This window comes from Podarcis raffonei, chromosome 2, assembly GCF_027172205.1.
Source record: "Podarcis raffonei isolate rPodRaf1 chromosome 2, rPodRaf1.pri, whole genome shotgun sequence".
Classification (NCBI taxonomy): Eukaryota; Metazoa; Chordata; class Lepidosauria; order Squamata; family Lacertidae; genus Podarcis; species Podarcis raffonei.
In genome coordinates, this window is record NC_070603.1 from 41,198,660 (window position 1) to 41,215,990 (window position 17,331).

Sequence of the window (17,331 nt, forward strand, 5' to 3'; positions counted from 1 at the left end):
TCTCTCCACACTCTTCTGCTGCTACCCCACCCCCGACCCCAAGCAAGTAAACATGCTGACCTGGGCACCTTCTATATAATTATCTCTCACATTCTTGGTAGCTAAGCACAAGTCCCTGTGGCAACCCAGTTGTGTAAGAATAATCAGTCAAGAGAATAGACATATTTCTTTTGAGGGTGGGCGATAGCATTAAAAGTAAATTTTAAAGGCAGGAAGTAAAGACAGAAAGTATGGCATTTTACTTAAAAAAAAATGAATTGGAACAGTTGTGTGGCATGACAACATGACCCAGAGACAAAAGCACAATTCTAAAAAGCTTATGATGACAAGAAAATATATCAAGATAGACAGTCCTTATAGACCCTCCAAGTTTCCCTATTTTCCAGGGAGAGTCCTTAGGATGTCCCTATTTTCATCAGAGAAAAGTTGGGGGGTATGGAGTTATGCAGCCCCTGGGTCATGGAGATGTAACTTTACAATCTTTAGAAGGCATCTGAAAGCAGACTTGCATAGTTTTATTTTGTTTTTATATGTGTTGGAAGCCTCTCAGAGTGTAGATACTTGTCCAGGATGGGACACGGTTGCTCCACATAAAAGATTGCCTTCTTGCAAGAAGGTTTAAAGCTCATGTGTAGATATGTGTGGATTTCTTGAGACACGTGTAACAATTAACAAATTTTGAGCTGAAGTGTGAGTGTGAGGGACTGGAAGAGCTAGTTTAATGGCACTTATTTATCTCCTAGAACAGGCATAGGCAAACTCGGTCCTCCAGATTTTTGGGAACTACAACTCCCTTCATCCCTCACCACTGGTCCTCTTAACTAGGGATGATGGGAGTTGTAGTCCCAAAACACCTGGAGGGCCACGTTTGCCTATGCCTGTGCTAGAACTACCAGATTTCTCCCAGCACCCCAATCCCAACCACACATAGGCCACCAACCCCAATCGGACCTGGATCCATCAGGTCACCTGCAGAAAAAGGCATGAAGGCATTTATTTTTTATTTTTTATTTTTGGAATTGACCCTTCTCCTCCAAGAAATGACCGGGTTAAACTTTTTTGGAGTCTCCCAATGATAAGAGTCAAAGTGCAAAGTTGTGAGCAGTGGACAGCAGCTCCCTTCAGGGAGAAGATGAAGATTACAGTACACATAAATATAATAGGAAACAGCTTTCTTTCATGAAGAAAGAAATCACTGTCTCTTTTGTCAGAAAGTGATTTCTAAAACTGGTTCTCTTGCATAAAAACAAGTCGTTGCACAGCATTCTGAAAAATCACCATGAATGGGGTTGAAGTGGAGAACCAACCTTATATTTTATCCACACTGTCTGGGACTTTGGGAAATCAAGGCCATTCACGTGATGATAAATCTTCCCATTTCCCTCTCTGTAGTAATCTGATCATTCCATGTGTGAAACACACCTGAGGGATAACGTAACCCTGGAATTCTGTACGGCACATTGTGTCTTGTGGTAAGCTCTCAAGGCTCTCTTCTTCCTATCGTTGAACCTCATGGACAACAGCATTGGTATAGGGCATCTTCACCCTATCTTCCATGCCAGGGACATGGTTGGCACCTCTCACCTCATCGATCTACTGTTGAACTTTTGTTGTATTAAAAAACAACATTGAGAGCTCTTTTTCCTGATTTCTGAAACCACTACACATCTGACACAGTGAAAGCCTTCAACATTCTCCAACTGGAAGGAAAAGGAAAACTCAAGCAAATTATCTTACTGACAGGAGCTCATCTTTTAACACTTCGATTTTGGCTTTTTAGTTTAGGAAAATATTTAACTGGAAGGCATCCTTATGGGTGTTTTAAAAACTTTGTGTGGCATGTAGAACAGAGTGGAAACTTTATGCACTCCCCTCACACAATACATTTTTATTGATTGATTGAATTTATATTCCCACTCTTCATTGCCATCTGTATGGTAGGATGCTCATATCTCTGTTATTTCCAAGCCTGGTAAAGACCAAGCCAGCTGGGCAAATTATAAGCTAATTCTGTAATTAATGTAGATACCAAGGCACTAACAATATTTCTTGCCTGTAATAGTAATTCAGTCTGCAATATTGACATTAGAACACCAAAATCAGTTGGACCTTTTCCCCCAAGGCTGCTTTAAGCAATAAAAGAATCAACACAGCTGCATTTTCTTTTCTCTTGATGCTAAAAAAAGTATCTGAAATATATATATATTTCTGAAGGCAATTTATTTTTGGTACACTGAAAAATGGATTTCTTCACGAATTTACGGATTGGATTAGAATTTAATTTCAATCTTTAAAATTTCTTAATCCCCCCAAAGAAACGGATATTATTGCATGTTTTTGCTGCATGTAGAAATGTAATAATAATAATAATAATAACTACTGCTTTATTTTTTAGTTTTTCAGGCAAAACTAGATTTATTATTTTCCTAAACATATCTTTTGTAAAACAAAAACAAAATATATTGACATAGTATTTCATTTAGTTAGGATCCTTATTATATTTCAAAATTACTGTCATAGCCTTAATTCATAATTCAGGTAATTTTTTGTTTTTAGAGTCCCATGGACTGCAAGAAGAACAAACCTATCCATTCTGAAGGAACTCAGCCCTGAGTGCTCACTGGAAGGACAGATCATAAAGCTGAGGGACCAATACTTTGGCCACCTCATGAGAAGAGAAGACTCCCTAGAAAAGACCCTGATATTGGGAAAGATGGAGGGCACAAGGAGAAGGGGACAAACTGTTTTGCAGTATCTGCTTCACACGCACTTGTAAAGGTATTATCACTTGACATTCCATTCATTTTTGGAGCCTTGTTTTACTTCTGTTCTGTTTACTGTGAATAATTGGCATTGAATAACCGGCAATGTGTGGCACTGAAAAGTGAGGATAGCAACACATTATCACCCATGCAACCTGCTAACAACTACTAGCTAGGATGATGGGAGCTGATGTCTGAGAATATCTGGATTAGCCTGTTCAATTTCTGCCTTGTCCAGGGGTGCTAACTTTAATAAAATATGGGGGGGGGTAAGTCCTGCCCTGCATAATTGATCACAAGATGTGGCATATGCACCCCATTTGAATGGTAATATCTATCAACTTGGGGGGCAGCCTCCTCAAATATTTTACTGGGGGGCGGCTCCTATGGTCTGTTCCACCTAAGCTTGGAATATTTGGTTTTCCTCAGTACTGTTGGATTCAAATCTCTCAGTGCTTCCATTCTACTTACTACAAATAGTTTTGGAGGCACTGACTTGATCCCTTCTGCTTAGTTTACCTCACTGGATCACTTAGAACGTCTAATGGCTTGCATTTGTAAGCATGCGCTCTTCGTTTTGTATTGCATATGAAAAGATGTTACGTCCATTTCTTTGAAATCTCCCACCAGCTGGAAGGTGAAGTTCTGGAGCAGAACAGCGAAGAACAGGAACAGTTCCATCCGAGCCAGGGCTTCTCCTGGGCATGCCCGTTTTCCTGGCAGAGAGAAAGAAGGCAGAGCCAATCAATAACCAAAGACCAAGATAGTGCACAGCAAACACAGCAAATGCTGGCATTTAAGAGTTTTTTAAAAAAACAAAACAAAGCAAGCATAACAAGGGCAGCAATAGGGCCAATTCTCAGTTGGTGTCTACAGCTCTCTGTTTGCACACTGTTATGTACATGAAAGGTCAAGGTGGTTCAGCAAGTGGGTTTTTGAACTGTTGGTCTCCAGTTTGTCTTGCTTCTCTAACTCGTGGGTGGCATTTCATTGTAGACATGTTATGTGGCATCAAAGTACAGCAGGATTTGGAAGACCTGCTTAGTGCTAATCTGGAATAGGCATGTTTTAAAAGCTAATTAAGCCAGACCAACATTCTTTTTCAGGTAATAGCCTGGAGGTAATGAGTCATTGGGATGCGGGTGGCGCTGTGGGTTAAACCACAGAGCCTAGGACTTGCCGATCAGAAGGTCGGCATTTCAAATCCCCGCAATGGGGTGAGCTCCCATTTCTTGGTACCTGCTCCTGCCAACCTAGCAGTTCGAAAGCACATCAAAGTGCAAGTAGATAAATAGGTACCGCTCTGGCAGGAAGGTAAACGACATTTCCATGTGCTGCTCTGGTTCGCGAGACACGGCTTAGTCATGCTGGCCACATGACCCAGAAGCTGTACACCGGCTCCCTTGGCCAATAAAGCGAGATGAGAACCACAACCCCAGAGTTGGCCACGACTGGACCTAATGGTCAGGGGTCCCTTTACCTTTTAATGAGTCATTAGGGCAACAGAAGATCCAAGGAACTCAGTGTAAGACAGCAAATGTGTGGTACCTCTTCATACAGATAAAGCCAAGAACTTAGACAACATGTGACCTATTTATGGGGTCTGTGTGTGTGAAATTGCTCTCATTTGAAAAGCAGAACCAAATCTGTTTTATGCCAATCTGTGTGAGTTTGTGTGTAGAAACCCTTGCTCAATGGCTTCACATATGCATATTAGGTCCAAAGCAAATATTAGGTGAACAGGAGAAATATCCTTGCCCCTCATTCCATCACTCCAATTCCAGCATTTATTTATCTCCTAGAATGACCAGATTTCTCCCAGCATCCCACTCCTACCCACACACCGGCCACCAGCCCCAACCCCACAACACGAGAATCAAGTCACCTGCAGAAAAAGGCATGAAGGCATTTCTTTTCCGGAACTGACCCTTCTCATCCAAGAAATGTCCAGGGTTAAACTTTTCTGGAGTCTCCCACTGGAGAGGGTCATAGTGCACAGTTGTGAGCATTGGAACCACAGTGGTGGACTTCAGGGAGAAGATAGACGTTGCATTATTTGTTTTGGTTTCACAGTCATATAAGAAAGGACATTCTTTTCAGAAAGACAGTGATTGCTGAAGCAGTCTGTCTCACATAATTGCACAGCATTCTGAAAAATCACCAGAAATGGAGTAGGTGGGTGGAACTTACTACGACTTGTCTCCACACTGCCTGGAACTATGGCAGATCAAGGCCCTTCATGTGATGCTAAATCCCTCCCTTTTCCTCCCCATAGTAAACTGATCATTTCATGCGTGAATCACACCTGTGGGATGATGTAGCCCCGGAACTCTGTACAACACGTCGTTGCACGTGGGAAGCCCTCAAGGCTCCCTTTTTCAAATCGTTGAGTCTCATGGATAACGGCATTTGTGAAGGGCATCCTCACCCAATCGTCCATGCCAGGGATGCGGTTGGCACCTACCACCTCATCAATCTCCTGTTGAACTTTTGCTGCAATGGAAAGCATTCAGAAAATGTACTTCCAGAACTCTGGAGCGGCTTTTCAGCTGACACAGTGATAATTTCTCAAGCAATTTCTCTTCCAAAATGCAGGGAGTATCATCTGAATATTTGTGAATTATTCATATGATTTATGCTGTACTGTATTTGTGATTTTCTACTATGTTCTATCATGCCATTATTATTAATTGTTTGTAAGTCACTTTGGGATTCATCTGAGTGGAAAGCTGCATGAAAATATAAAAAATTGTATGTCAAATCATCTTTCTCTTCTTAGAAACTAAGGCTAAAGTTAACCCCCATTCAAACCTCCTCGTCTGACATTTTAGAGGTGTAGAAATACTTTTTTTGTTCTGCAATTATCTTTATGAGTAAGTCTTACTGCCTCTGAACAGCTTTGCTGTTTTTTATGATGCAACTTCCAATTGTTCATTGATATTTTCTTTACTTGTTTTTTTACCATATCACTATTACTATATTAGTGAAATAGTGCATATTTTGCTATTTCGTTGAATTTACTGCAAGTGACCTTTGAAAGATTTTGTGTTGGATAGCAGAGCAAATCTGATCTTTTGGCCATTTAAGTACCTTGAATGTGTGGAAATTTAGCCATCACCAGGAGGCTGAAGACTAAGGCAGTGCTTGAGTTTGTTGACCCAGCAATAAAGAGTCCAAACACGCACTGGACAAGCTCTTCGGTGCTGTAGATATTTTCAGGATTGGTTTGTTTCTATAAACAAGGCAGAAGGGAAAGGAGGGTAGAGAAATTGAAACATCTCATCCTATTCCACACAATGACCTTGGTGGTCTGGTCTGCCATGGCCTTGTCTTCTCAAGGCTATAAATGGAATGAACTGTGTTAACTTCAAACACAAGATGTACATTGCTTATTGCAATATAAAGATATTGTTGAATATAAAGACATCATTGAGAAACAGTGGAGGGGGGAGAATTTCAGGCCACAATCTCATGTATGATTTCATTTTGGTCAGCTGCGTTTCTGCTGCCTGGGTTGATGTCTAAATAAACTGGAGGACAGATGTTTCCATCTGAGATTAGTTTGGAGATGGACTTTAGCAGCCACCAAAGCCAAGAGAGGGACAATGGTTCAGAATGAGGGGGTGCAACAACAATGAGGGACAGTTTCAAATTAACTACAAATGAGGGGCCTCTCAGAAATGTAGGGAAAGAAAGTTGTGGATCTCCCTACCTTCTCTGACCTGATAAGGAAGCAATCAATATAGTCACGGAGATTCTGAGGATCCAGTGTCCTCCTGTGGGACTCCACCCTCTCACGAATGAAGGCCTTCATTTTTTCACAGTCTGCTAATATCTTCCTGTGCTGTCCAGGTAAGTAAGCCATGATTCCTGGGAGTAAATTATAAATCTGGAACAGAAGCAATGGGGAAATGAGGAGATGAGATAAAATGCAATCATAAATGAGATAAATGAGAAATGAGATACAACTGTATTTGCCTCTCTCTCATTCAGAGGTTATTAAATTAATGTGGCTTTTGGAACTTCTCTGCTACTGCTGCTGTTGCTGCTTCTACTGCTACTAGTAGTAGTAGTAGCCATGTCCAACAAGCACATATAGAGACTTTTCAAGTTTCAGCTTCCTGCTGTGAGAGCTCTGCCACTCTTGTATCCAGAATTGAGTCATCAGGTCACTTATCTCACTCCAATGGAAAAATAGGAGCCTTCTCTGATGCTTTTGTCAGAGTGCAACGTTTTTGCTTAAGGTTACAGCATTCAAACACGGCATTTTATGTAAACTTACAACTTTAACAAAAATGTGATGATATTTTTGGCATTATTTGCATAAAGACAGGCCACTGGGGTGAAGAACTGATTTGGATTGCAGTTTCTTATGTGGGAGAAAGACCTGTAACAGGTCACACTGAGATGAATTGAACCACATTTTACATCCCTACTGGTGACATAAGTAAATTTGAAGAAGCATGCCTGTTTGAGAACAGAAATAGTTATCAGCAGAAACACAGAGGTGGAAGAAAGACCCCCAGGTTCAGCATGCAGAAGGAACGACATGCCTGCATTGATAAAGTACGGATGTAGCCCATGAAGTCCTGCACAATACGCAGGTTCTCCAGCAGCACCGGATCTTTGTAGTCAAAACGATTCCCAAAGACAACCGAAGAGAGGACATTTGAAACAGCACATGTGAAGCTTCTTCTTGGGTCAAAGGCCTGCCCTGCAAGAAAAACAAGACATGGTGAGTGGGGCCTGGCAAGTTGGTAGTAGTAGTAGTAATAATAATAATAAAAATAAAAATAATAAATACCCCTTCCATCTGACTGGGTTGTTCCAGCCACTCTGGGGCGCTGCTTTTGCCTTTATGGCAAAACTGATATATTTTCCTTTTGATATCTCCCTGTAATTTAAGGGACACGGGTGGCGCTGTGGTCTAAACCACAGAGCCTAGGGCTTCCTGATCAGAAGGTTGGCGGTTCGAATCCCAGCAATGGGGTGAGCTCCCATTGCTCGGTGTGACGTTAACATATGAGAGTGCTGGAGGTGAAATAGTGAAACAGGTTACCTAATCAGAACCCAGGGGGGTGGAGTCAGAGGAACTGTAAAATCAGCTCTGGGAGGGGCGAAGGGGGAGTTCGATGGGAGTTGGGTGGTTGGTTGGAGTGGGAGTGAATTGGGATAGAGTCTGTGCGTAGGTTGAGTTAGTGCAGCGATAAAAGCTGAGTCAGGAACAGTTAAGAGCTAGGAAGACAGGTAAAAATGTGAGAGGTGGTTTAGTGAGTGAGAGCAGGTAGCGGAAGTTATAGGTCTGGATAGGGACCCCATGATTGTAATTGACTGAGACCATTTATGAAACCACACACTTGTTAAACTCCAATAAATAAACAGAAGTTTATGTTCCAATTTAACCCTGACTGGACTCAGTATTTTACCAGGTAGGGCCTGGGTGGTGGCAGCGAGAAATAAAGTGGTGGCACAGGGATCAATAGATGGTGAAATGTCCAGGGACCCTGTGTGATCGCCACACTCGGTCCCTGTTCCTGCCAACCTAGCAGTTCGAAAGCATGTCAAAGTGCAAGTAGATCAATAGGTACTGCTCCAGCAGGAAGGTAAACGGCGTTTCCGTGCCCTGCTCTGGTTCGCCAGAAGCAGCTTAGCCATGCTGGCCACATGACCCGGAAGCTGTACACCGGCTCCCTTGGCCAATAAAGCGAGATGAGCGCTGCAACCCCAAAGTCATCCACAACTGGACCTAATGGTCAGGGGTCCCTTTACCTTTACCTAAATTCCTTGTACATGACACCTTCTGATATTTATTATATTTAGTAATACAGAAGTACAGTAGAAGTGTGAGGATCACAGAATCATAGAAATGGGGAGCCGAGGGTCATCTAGTCCAACCCCCTGCAATGCAGGAATCCCACTCACAACTGTCCCTGCTTGGGCTCAAACCACCAACCTATGTACGTATATGTGAAATCTAATGTTTAAGTATTAAATGTTTTGTGATTTATTCTAATATAGTAATGGAATAAAGTTTATTTAAAAAAGAGATAGATAGGTAAATAGATAAATATTTGATATGGCATTGTGGAAATGGCAGTCTTCTGGCCTGGTAATAAATTGGGTTTCCCCATCTCACTTCTGATTCCCTCCCTTTGCAATAGCAAGATTTTTTGTTTTGTTTTCATTATAAAGGGAGAAAACGGCAGGGGTGAGAAAGATTGGTTGCAAACCATTTTGAGTACTGGTCTAGTTAGAAATCTGGATCAACACACAATGGTTGCATTTTGCAAGTGAGTGGTTTGCATTTCGTATACGTAACTCCCAATTCAAGTACTTACACCCTGCATCAGCATGACAGATGCCACAAGGGCAGGAGGACAATGGGAGGAGAGAGAAAGAACTACCTTCTTATCTGTCTTAACAACCAAGTAAGCAGGTGACAAAAATTCCCTAGCTTAGTGTGAGGAATATGTGTGGTTGCTCACGAAGGTAACAGCCAGGACTCCCATCTGTCTTTTATGGGTTTTTTATTATTATTAAAGATTTTGTTGATTTACAAAAGTGTGCAATGTCTCTCTCTCGTGTTTTTCCCCCCCATGTAACATTTTTACAAATCATTTTCATTTGTTGAGACATTAGGAAGAAAAGGGGAAAAGAGGTGAAGGGGGGAGAGATGGGTGAGAGTGGGGTCGGGTGGCAATGTTTCTATTTCACTTACTATATGTAGGGTTTGGTGTCAGCGTTGCTTGTGCAGGTTCTTTGCTGTTCGCTTGTATTCCTTTGGTGGTGAGAGAGGTTGGGGTTGGCCTAGGGTGTGATTATTCATTTGTGGTTGGCTGTGGTGGTCTTTGTTTTCATGTGTGAGTGGGGTGGGTGGGTGTTTTGGATCAGGTTAGCCATATTGATTTGTATGTTGTTCGTGGATTATTGTTGTTGTCTTGTTGGGCTGTGAATGTGATAAAGGGGAGCCATACCAGGGTGAAGGTGTCTTCTTCTATTTGTCCCCTTGTCAATTTCAGTTTATTGGTTAATTTTTCTAGTAGGGCTGTTTCCCATACTATTTGGGTACCATTGGTCCATGCTTACTCCTGACAGGTCTCTCCAGTGTCTGGTTATGATGCTTCTGGCTGCTGAAAGTAGGTTGGTTATGAGTTCTTTGTGGTGTAAGTGGGCATTATTGTCTTGGAAGATGTTTAGCAACGCCAATTCTGGGGTGATTTCTAATACTTGGTTGGTTATTTTACTTATTTCTCGTACGGTTGTTGTCCAGAATGGTTGGATTTTGGGGCACTCCCACCACATGTGGAGGTATGTGCCTGTGGAGGTGCACCCTCTCCAGCATTTTGGTGAGGTTCCTGGGCATATTAGTGCTAGTTTTCTTGGTGTTAGGTACCACCTGTAGGTGAGTTTCAGAGTGAGTTCTTTTCTTTTCGTTGATATGGATTTAAAGGGGGGTTTAGTCCACATTTTGGTCCATTGAGTGGGGTTAATCTCATAGCCTATGTCATCCTCCCGTTGTTTTTTGATTGCGTCTAGGGAATTCGTGGGATTTTGTAGTAGTATTTTGTATATTGCGGATACCATTCCTCTGCCGTGTCCCTTTGTTGTTAAAAGGAGGTTTTCAAAGGTTGTCTGCGGCCTAGTTGCTGCTGATTTTACTGCTGGATTGTGGAGGCGCAGATTGCAGCTATAACAAAGGCGGCATTTTTTCATTTCTGCCAAGCTAAGCAGTTGGCTCCTTACCTCTCTCGCCCTGACCTAGCCACTGTGATCCACACGACGGTCACCTCCAAACTGGATTATTGTAACTCGCTCTACGTGGGGCTGCCCTTGAGACTGACCCAGAAACTCCAGCTGGTGCAGAATGCTGCAGTGAGACTCCTTACGGGGTCCTCGCTGCGAGATCACATTCACCCGGTGCTATACCAGCTGCACTGGCTCCCGGTGGAGTACAGGATCCGGTTTAAGGTGCTGGTTTTAACCTTTAAAGCCCTATACGGCCTAGGACCCTCGTACCTACGGGACCGCCTCTCCTGGTATGTCCCACAGAGGAATTTACGATCTTCAAACAAAAACATCTTGGAGGTCCCAGGCCACAGAGAGGTTAGGCTGGCCTCAACCAGAGCCAGGGCTTTTTCGGCTGTGGCTCCGATCTGGTGGAACGCTCTGCCACAAGAGATTAGGGCCCTGCGGGATTTGACATCTTTCCGCAGGGCCTGCAAGACAGAGCTGTTCCGCCAAGCCTTTGGCCAGGGCACAGCCTGACCCCCTCCTTTGGCAATTTTCTCAGAACTCTACCCAGTGGTTGCCTTCAATTTGATTTGAAGTATTTTATTTTTATTTATTTTTAATGAAATGATTTTAAAATGTTGTCTTATTTTATTGTTGTTAGCCGCCCTGAGCCCGGCTTCGGCTGGGGAGGGCAGGATATAAATAAAAATTTATTATTATTATTAAGAAGGCATGTAATTGGTGATGTGTTAACCAGGGCATTTGGGTGTCTTCTAGTTTGTCTTGTATTTCTTGTGTTGATAAAGGTTTGTTATTTTTGTAGAAGTCTATTAGGCGATATAGGCCTTTGGTTTGCCAGGTTTTAATCTGGAGGTTTTGTGCTGCGTGTTGGAATAATGGGTGGTATGCCAGGGGAATTAGTGGGGATGGGGTTGGGGATAGTTTGCCTATTACTGTTTTCCATGCCTTGAGCATGGTCTGTGTGTACCTGTTAAGTGTTGTGGGAATTTTCCTTAGTTTGTTCGGGAGGAGAGGGTATGCTGTGGTGCAGGTATTTTCAGTTGTGTCCCTCTCTAGGTGTATCCATTGTTTTGTCTCATCTTCTAGTATATATGGGATTATATGGCGCATTTGGTTGGCAGTATAATATCCTTCTATGTTGGGGATTCCCCATCCTCCTTCTGAGGTGGGGAGGTGCAGGTATTTGGGGCTTATTGTTGGGTTTTTGTGTGAGAAGATAAAGGCGTGTAGTTTTCCCTCCCATCTGCGGAGTTGGGTTTGGGGGATCCAGATTGGGAGGGATTGGAATAGGTAGGTTAGTTTTGGGAGGGTTTTATAGGTTTTATTGAGTGCACAAACTATGTACAGTGCAGAGGTCCAAAATCCATGTCTGCCTCAATCACCAGCAGATTCCGGAAGTGCCTTCTTCCTGTTTGCCCTCCAGCATATAAGCCCGGGAGAACCCCATCTCCGCCTCTTTTCCTTACTTGTAATTCCCTGGTGAAAACTATGCAATGGAAGAGGCACGTCCAACTCCCTGGAAGCGGTGTCGTGGCTCATCTCAGCCTGACTGAGCCTTTGCATCCTCCCCCCCTTTCTCTCATCGTCCTTTTCTCCTAAAGGCTCGCTTTCACCAGACTGATGAGGTGCAGCTGCTCAACAAAGGAGGAGGCTGTCTGTACGTTCCTGTCTCTCCCCCCTCCCTTGAAGGCAGACCCCTGACACTTAGCTTTAAAAACAAATTAATTATAGAACCACCACCCCCAGGAAGAATATAATGCTTGCCCAATATTTAAAGAGAGAATTAAAATCGGAGAGGTCTGAAGTAAGAAGAGACAAATTACAATCACCAACAACAATCACAAAATAAAACCCCACTTCCTGCATTGAAGGATGGCAGAATTTTCTTTGGAAGACATATGGCTCAAGAGTACCTTGTGTGGCTGCCAATTCTTCTACCAGGCAAAGGGCTTCCTCTTGTATCCTCTCAGACATTGTTTTCTTTCCCATCCCAAATTCCCGCAGGGTGGATAATGTGAACCTGCGCACCTCTCTCCATTTTGCCTCATTTCTGTTGACCATTCCTGAAAGGAAACAGGTGGAGAGCTCAATGTACAGAAACCAGCAGGAAGTTTCAATATGAGAGATGGTGCCTTCCTCCTTCAAGCTATATTCCCATTTGTAATTGGAAACAGGGGTGGTTCCAGACAACTGGTTTATTTAGCATTCAGCCTGATTTGTTTGCGGTTCGCTTGCACTGAGATTATACAACTGGTGCACGTTCATTGCTCTTTGCTTGCACAGCACAGACTTCCCAACGATCAATGCGTATCTCACATTGTATAGTGCATTTTCTGTCATAAACTTTGTTTACTGCATACCCTCCAACATTCAACACTAAAAGTCCAATTGTTTTAAAGTGGGTTTGCTGAGCTCGTAGGCCATAGCACTTAAATCCACTTAATTGCCCCAATCTGGATATAATGTGCCTGTATACTAATAAGTAGCACTGACAATGTAATCAATATAACTCCTAACTCAAAGTTCCCCTGTATATTAGGTCACCAAGACTTCATACTGACAAATTATAGTCCAGTGCACTAGCCCTGGTGCTGGAGGAGAGAGATCTCTGTGCGTTCACATCATGCTACATCTGCCATTAAATCCCTGTTATGGACAGAGGAGCAGGGACTAAAACATCTGCCAGTATTTAGATCTTGTTCTACCCAGGATTGGGGAAGGAAAACTTCCCTGAATAGGAAAAGCAGCTGGTTTGCATAAAGTTCCTTTTCAAACTTTTACTTTTTCTTTGCCTGAGGCTGTGGGAAATTGGTAACTACCGCTTCTTTTGACATGTTATTAATTCCTAGTGTTGAGAGCCTTGTAACTGGGAATTGCATCTCAAATCAAAATGGAGCTTGATCATGTGTTATTCATTGTTAGTACAAATCATGCCAAAACCTGGCCATTGCACCAGTATTCACTGAACTACAGTCAACGTTCAAATCTGGTCAGCAGCATCTCAGTGCAGCAGGAATAAACCTTACAAAATAAAAATGAAAGACATCTGATTGCAAATTAAAGGAATTACTCAGTTTATTACTATACGAACATTAATGGTATTATCAAATGATATGAATTGGAATCATGAAAGTTTCTGGAACTTATATATTAACTAATAAGATATAATATTTCAAAACAAAGCAAGATACATATGATTGAATTTAAGCAAATGGCTATAATGTGCATATAAGATGAAAAGCTGCACTGACAAAGCAATCAATCTAATAATGTAACTCCTAACTCCCTCTAGCCCAGGCTTCCTCAAACTCGGCCCTCCAGATGTTTTGAAACAGACTTGCAGTTTCTGTCGCCCAGCTTGCGCAAAGGGGTGAAACGTAAGGAGGGGAGGCGGAGATTTGGGGTGTCTACGTTCTTATGTTGGGGGAGAAACCGGAAGGGGCCACTCCCGGAATCTGCAAGCGACTAAGACAGACATGAACTTTGGGGTTCTGCACTGTAAATAGTTTGCACCAATAAAACCTGTAAAAGACAGGTCGGAGTCCTGCCTGGTTACTCACGAGCAACCACCACCAGCACCTGACTATATATCTTTATCTATAGTATTGAAATGTGGTATATTTGCTAAACATTTTGCTATGTTATTATGAAGCTGTTACTGTTATTTTGCTATGTTACCATGAATTTTTTTGTAGTGTTTGAAATGTATTCTTTTTTGTTGTTGTTGTAAGCCATTTTGAGCGTGATTTATTTGTGGAAAAGGGGCATACAAATCAAATGATGAATGGATGAAAAGAGGCAGCTAGCAAAAAGAAGAAGAAAAGGAGATAAAACATTAAAAGAACCACAGAATTGTAGAGATGGAAGGGACCACGAGGGTCTTCTAGTCCAATCCCCTGCAATGCAAGAACCTTTTGCCTGATGTGGGGCTCAAACCCACGACCCTGAGGCTGAGTCTCATTCTCTACCAACTGAGCTATGAGCATGGAGCTGGACTTCCCCACAAAATTTCCCTCTGATAATCTATCTGGAATAGAGGGGCAGGAGCAACTTGCGCCAATGCTATATCAGCAGTTCTTCACACAGGTCACTTTTTCACACACTCAAGCACTGCTTTGCCAAAACATCTTGTGCTATCAGTTGGTTTTTTGTTTTTTGTTTCGCTTCATGGCTGTAGTTCTGTTACTCTTTTCACAATGCCAAGGTCTCCATTTGTGGCGATCACACAGGGTCCCCGGATGTTTGACAGTCTATTGATCCCTGTGCCACCACTGTGCTCGCTTCCCTGCTGCCACCAACCCATTACTCTCAGGTACACACTGAGTCCAGACAGTTGTTAAAATTAAACCAAACAAACAAGTTTATTTTATAAGCATTAACAAGTTTATGGTTTCTCAGATAATTTTCTTGTCAGTTTCTTAACCTTAGTTTCTTTACCGGCCTATACCTTCCTAATACCTTCTAACTGATTATCTCAACTGTTTGACTGACTCTACTTAACAGATTCTCTCACTCTCTCACATCAGACTATCCCAACCCACAGACTTATCCTCCCTCTCTCTTCTCTAACTCCAGACTGACTTCTTAACAACTTAACTCTAACTCCTTCCCTTGGGTTCCTATTGGTTAATCATTTTACACTTAGTTAACCCTTTCCTTATGAAGCCAGTATGATGTCACACACCTAGGAGGGCAAACGCCACACCATTCATCAAACCTAAAGCTACAAACATGTTCACAAAGATCTAAGCAGCTGATACAGAAGACACAAACATGGCATGATGTCATCCATTTTGATCCAGCATGGCTGCTCTACTTGTGTACCTGAAACATGGCATAACTGCTGAGCATAATACACAGGGAAGTGTGGCAGGGCCTAGGTTAACACAGGTGATCCAAAAATAAGCACAGAAATGCAATACACCCCTTACCTCGATAGTTGTTCGCTCTGTCTATGAAGGGCATTGCAGGACGCCCACCAAATTCTTCAGCATGATTCACAAAAGCATCTTTCATTGTTTCATATCCACAAATCACAACAACGGGCTTTGGCCCAATCCAGACAGTAAAGATGGGGCCATATTTATCAATGAGCTGAAAGTAGAATCAAAGACAAGCAAGGTTCATTGGGCAATGCTTCCTTTGGACAGATACCTCAGGGCAGGGGTGGAGAAACTGTGTTCCCTTGGGCACAACATCTGGAGCTTTCCTTATTTTTTTAGGAAAAAGGTGAGTAAGAGGAGAGAAGACAGCAGTGTGTAACAGTGTCATGGTGTGAAGGAAGCGGAGAGAGAGGTTTTGTTCCCTCTCCCATCACACAAGATCTCTTTCCTGACCGGTCACCCAGTGATGCTCTATGGTGGGAAATTCAAGAGAAACACAAGGAAATACAGTCATACCTTGGTTTTCGAACAGCTTAATTCTCAAACGTTTTGGCTCCCGAATACCGCAAACCCAGAAGTGACTGTTTCGGTTTGCGAACTATTTTTGGAAGCTGAATGTCCAATAGGGCTTCTGCAGCTTCTGATTGGCTGCAGAAGCTTCCTGCAGCCAATCAGAAGTCACACTTTGATCTCCGAACGTTTTGGAAGTCGAATGGACTTCTGGAAAGGATTCAATTCGACATCCAAGGTATGACTGTACTTCTTAGACACAGCACAGAGTTTGGAATTCATGACAGCTAGATGTAATGATGGACAGTTTTAACAGCTGATAAGATAGAGACACAGCTGGGACACCAGTTAAAGTTGGTAGTAGGCACTCAGTTCCACCAAGACAGATTTCCTCAAGCTATAATATGGCCATCAACTGTAGCTTTATCCTCCATCAAAATTCATGACTGTTATTCATTCATTCATTATTTTTTACTTTTTAAATTTCTATAGTGCTCTTATTCTGAGGATTATATCATCATCATATTATTATTAATATTAATTTAAAAACACAGAAATACATAGCATAATAACAACAAAAACAATACCCACCCCCCAAGTTTAAAAGGTATAGGTTGCTTAATTAGCCAAAGGCCTGGGTGACAATGAATATTTTTGCCTGGTGCCTCAAGATATGTAATGAAAGCACCAAGTGAGCTTCCTTGGATAGAGCATTGCACAAATGGTGAGCCACCACAGCAAAGGCCCATTCTCATGTTGTCACCCTATGGAGTTCTCACAGGGAAGGCACAAAAGAAGGGCCTCGGATGACAATCACAGGGTCCATGTTGGTTCATATGGATCCCCATACTCTCTACAGCCTTCTAGCATGGGAAAAGACAAAGAGGATGGGAACTTTCCTATCATAAGCTCCATTTTGTTAACCGAAGGCTTCTCAAAGCAGCAGACACAAGCAGACATACACAGACCAAACAAGGGAGAAATTAATTCTGTGTCCTCCTCTCTCTGTGTGTGTCCTACTGTTCTAGGAAAAATCCTATTCATTGCATGGCATTTATGGACAGGGAAACTCACCTTTGTATAGAACTTGTAGAGAGGCAGGACATCTTTCTGCAGCAGATTTCCCAGCAAGAGCCAGGGAGTGGGTCCTGGGGGTAGCTGGCTTTTCTTCTTGTACATTTCGAAGGAGGAGAAGAGTACAGTGAAGAGCAGGTAGAGAAGGAGCAGAGCTCCTGCCCCAACCACCTCCATCTTTCACTGAGCTCTTCTTTAGGCCAGAAATCCAAGAAAATGCTTAAGAAAGTCAGGAAGGAGGCAATGCCGTCAGCTGGAGACCCAGCCAAACCTGTCTCTGGAATATCTCTAACATTCCAGCCCTGTTTTCATTCTTTTCCATGTGGTTTTTAATTATTAGCAAGAGCTAG

At 42.6% G+C, this 17,331-nt stretch overlaps 1 protein-coding gene across 2 annotated transcripts; it reads right to left on the minus strand.

The window, feature by feature from the left end:
- Positions 1-2,742: 2,742 nt before the first annotated feature.
- LOC128407606 (cytochrome P450 2C20-like) lies at positions 2,743-17,273 on the minus strand. Of its 2 annotated transcripts, XM_053376147.1 has the most exons (9): positions 16,982-17,273; positions 15,446-15,608; positions 12,428-12,577; positions 7,316-7,476; positions 6,475-6,651; positions 5,853-5,994; positions 5,068-5,255; positions 4,648-4,789; positions 2,743-3,478 (listed from the first exon to the last, which is right to left on the minus strand). In XM_053376147.1, the coding sequence occupies exons 1-9, from the start codon at positions 17,156-17,158 to the stop codon at positions 3,291-3,293; spliced, it is 1,488 nt and encodes a 495-aa protein (XP_053232122.1). In that variant the 5' UTR covers positions 17,159-17,273; the 3' UTR covers positions 2,743-3,290. The 2 variants fall into 2 exon arrangements, with proteins under 2 accessions (XP_053232122.1, XP_053232123.1); XM_053376148.1 differs by lacking the exon at positions 12,428-12,577.
- Positions 17,274-17,331: the final 58 nt, after the last annotated feature.

Coding starts and splice junctions, on each gene's coding strand:
- LOC128407606 (XM_053376147.1), bottom strand. CDS start 17,158: ATGGAGGTGGTTGGGGCAGGAGCTCTGCTCCTTCTCTACCTGCTCTTC. Junction 6,652..7,315: donor TCCGTACTTTATCAATGCAG/GCATGTCGTTCC, acceptor CTTCTGTTCCAG/ATTTATAATTTACTCCCAGG. Junction 3,479..4,647: donor CTTCATGCCTTTTTCTGCAG/GTGACTTGATTC, acceptor TCTCTCTGCCAG/GAAAACGGGCATGCCCAGGA.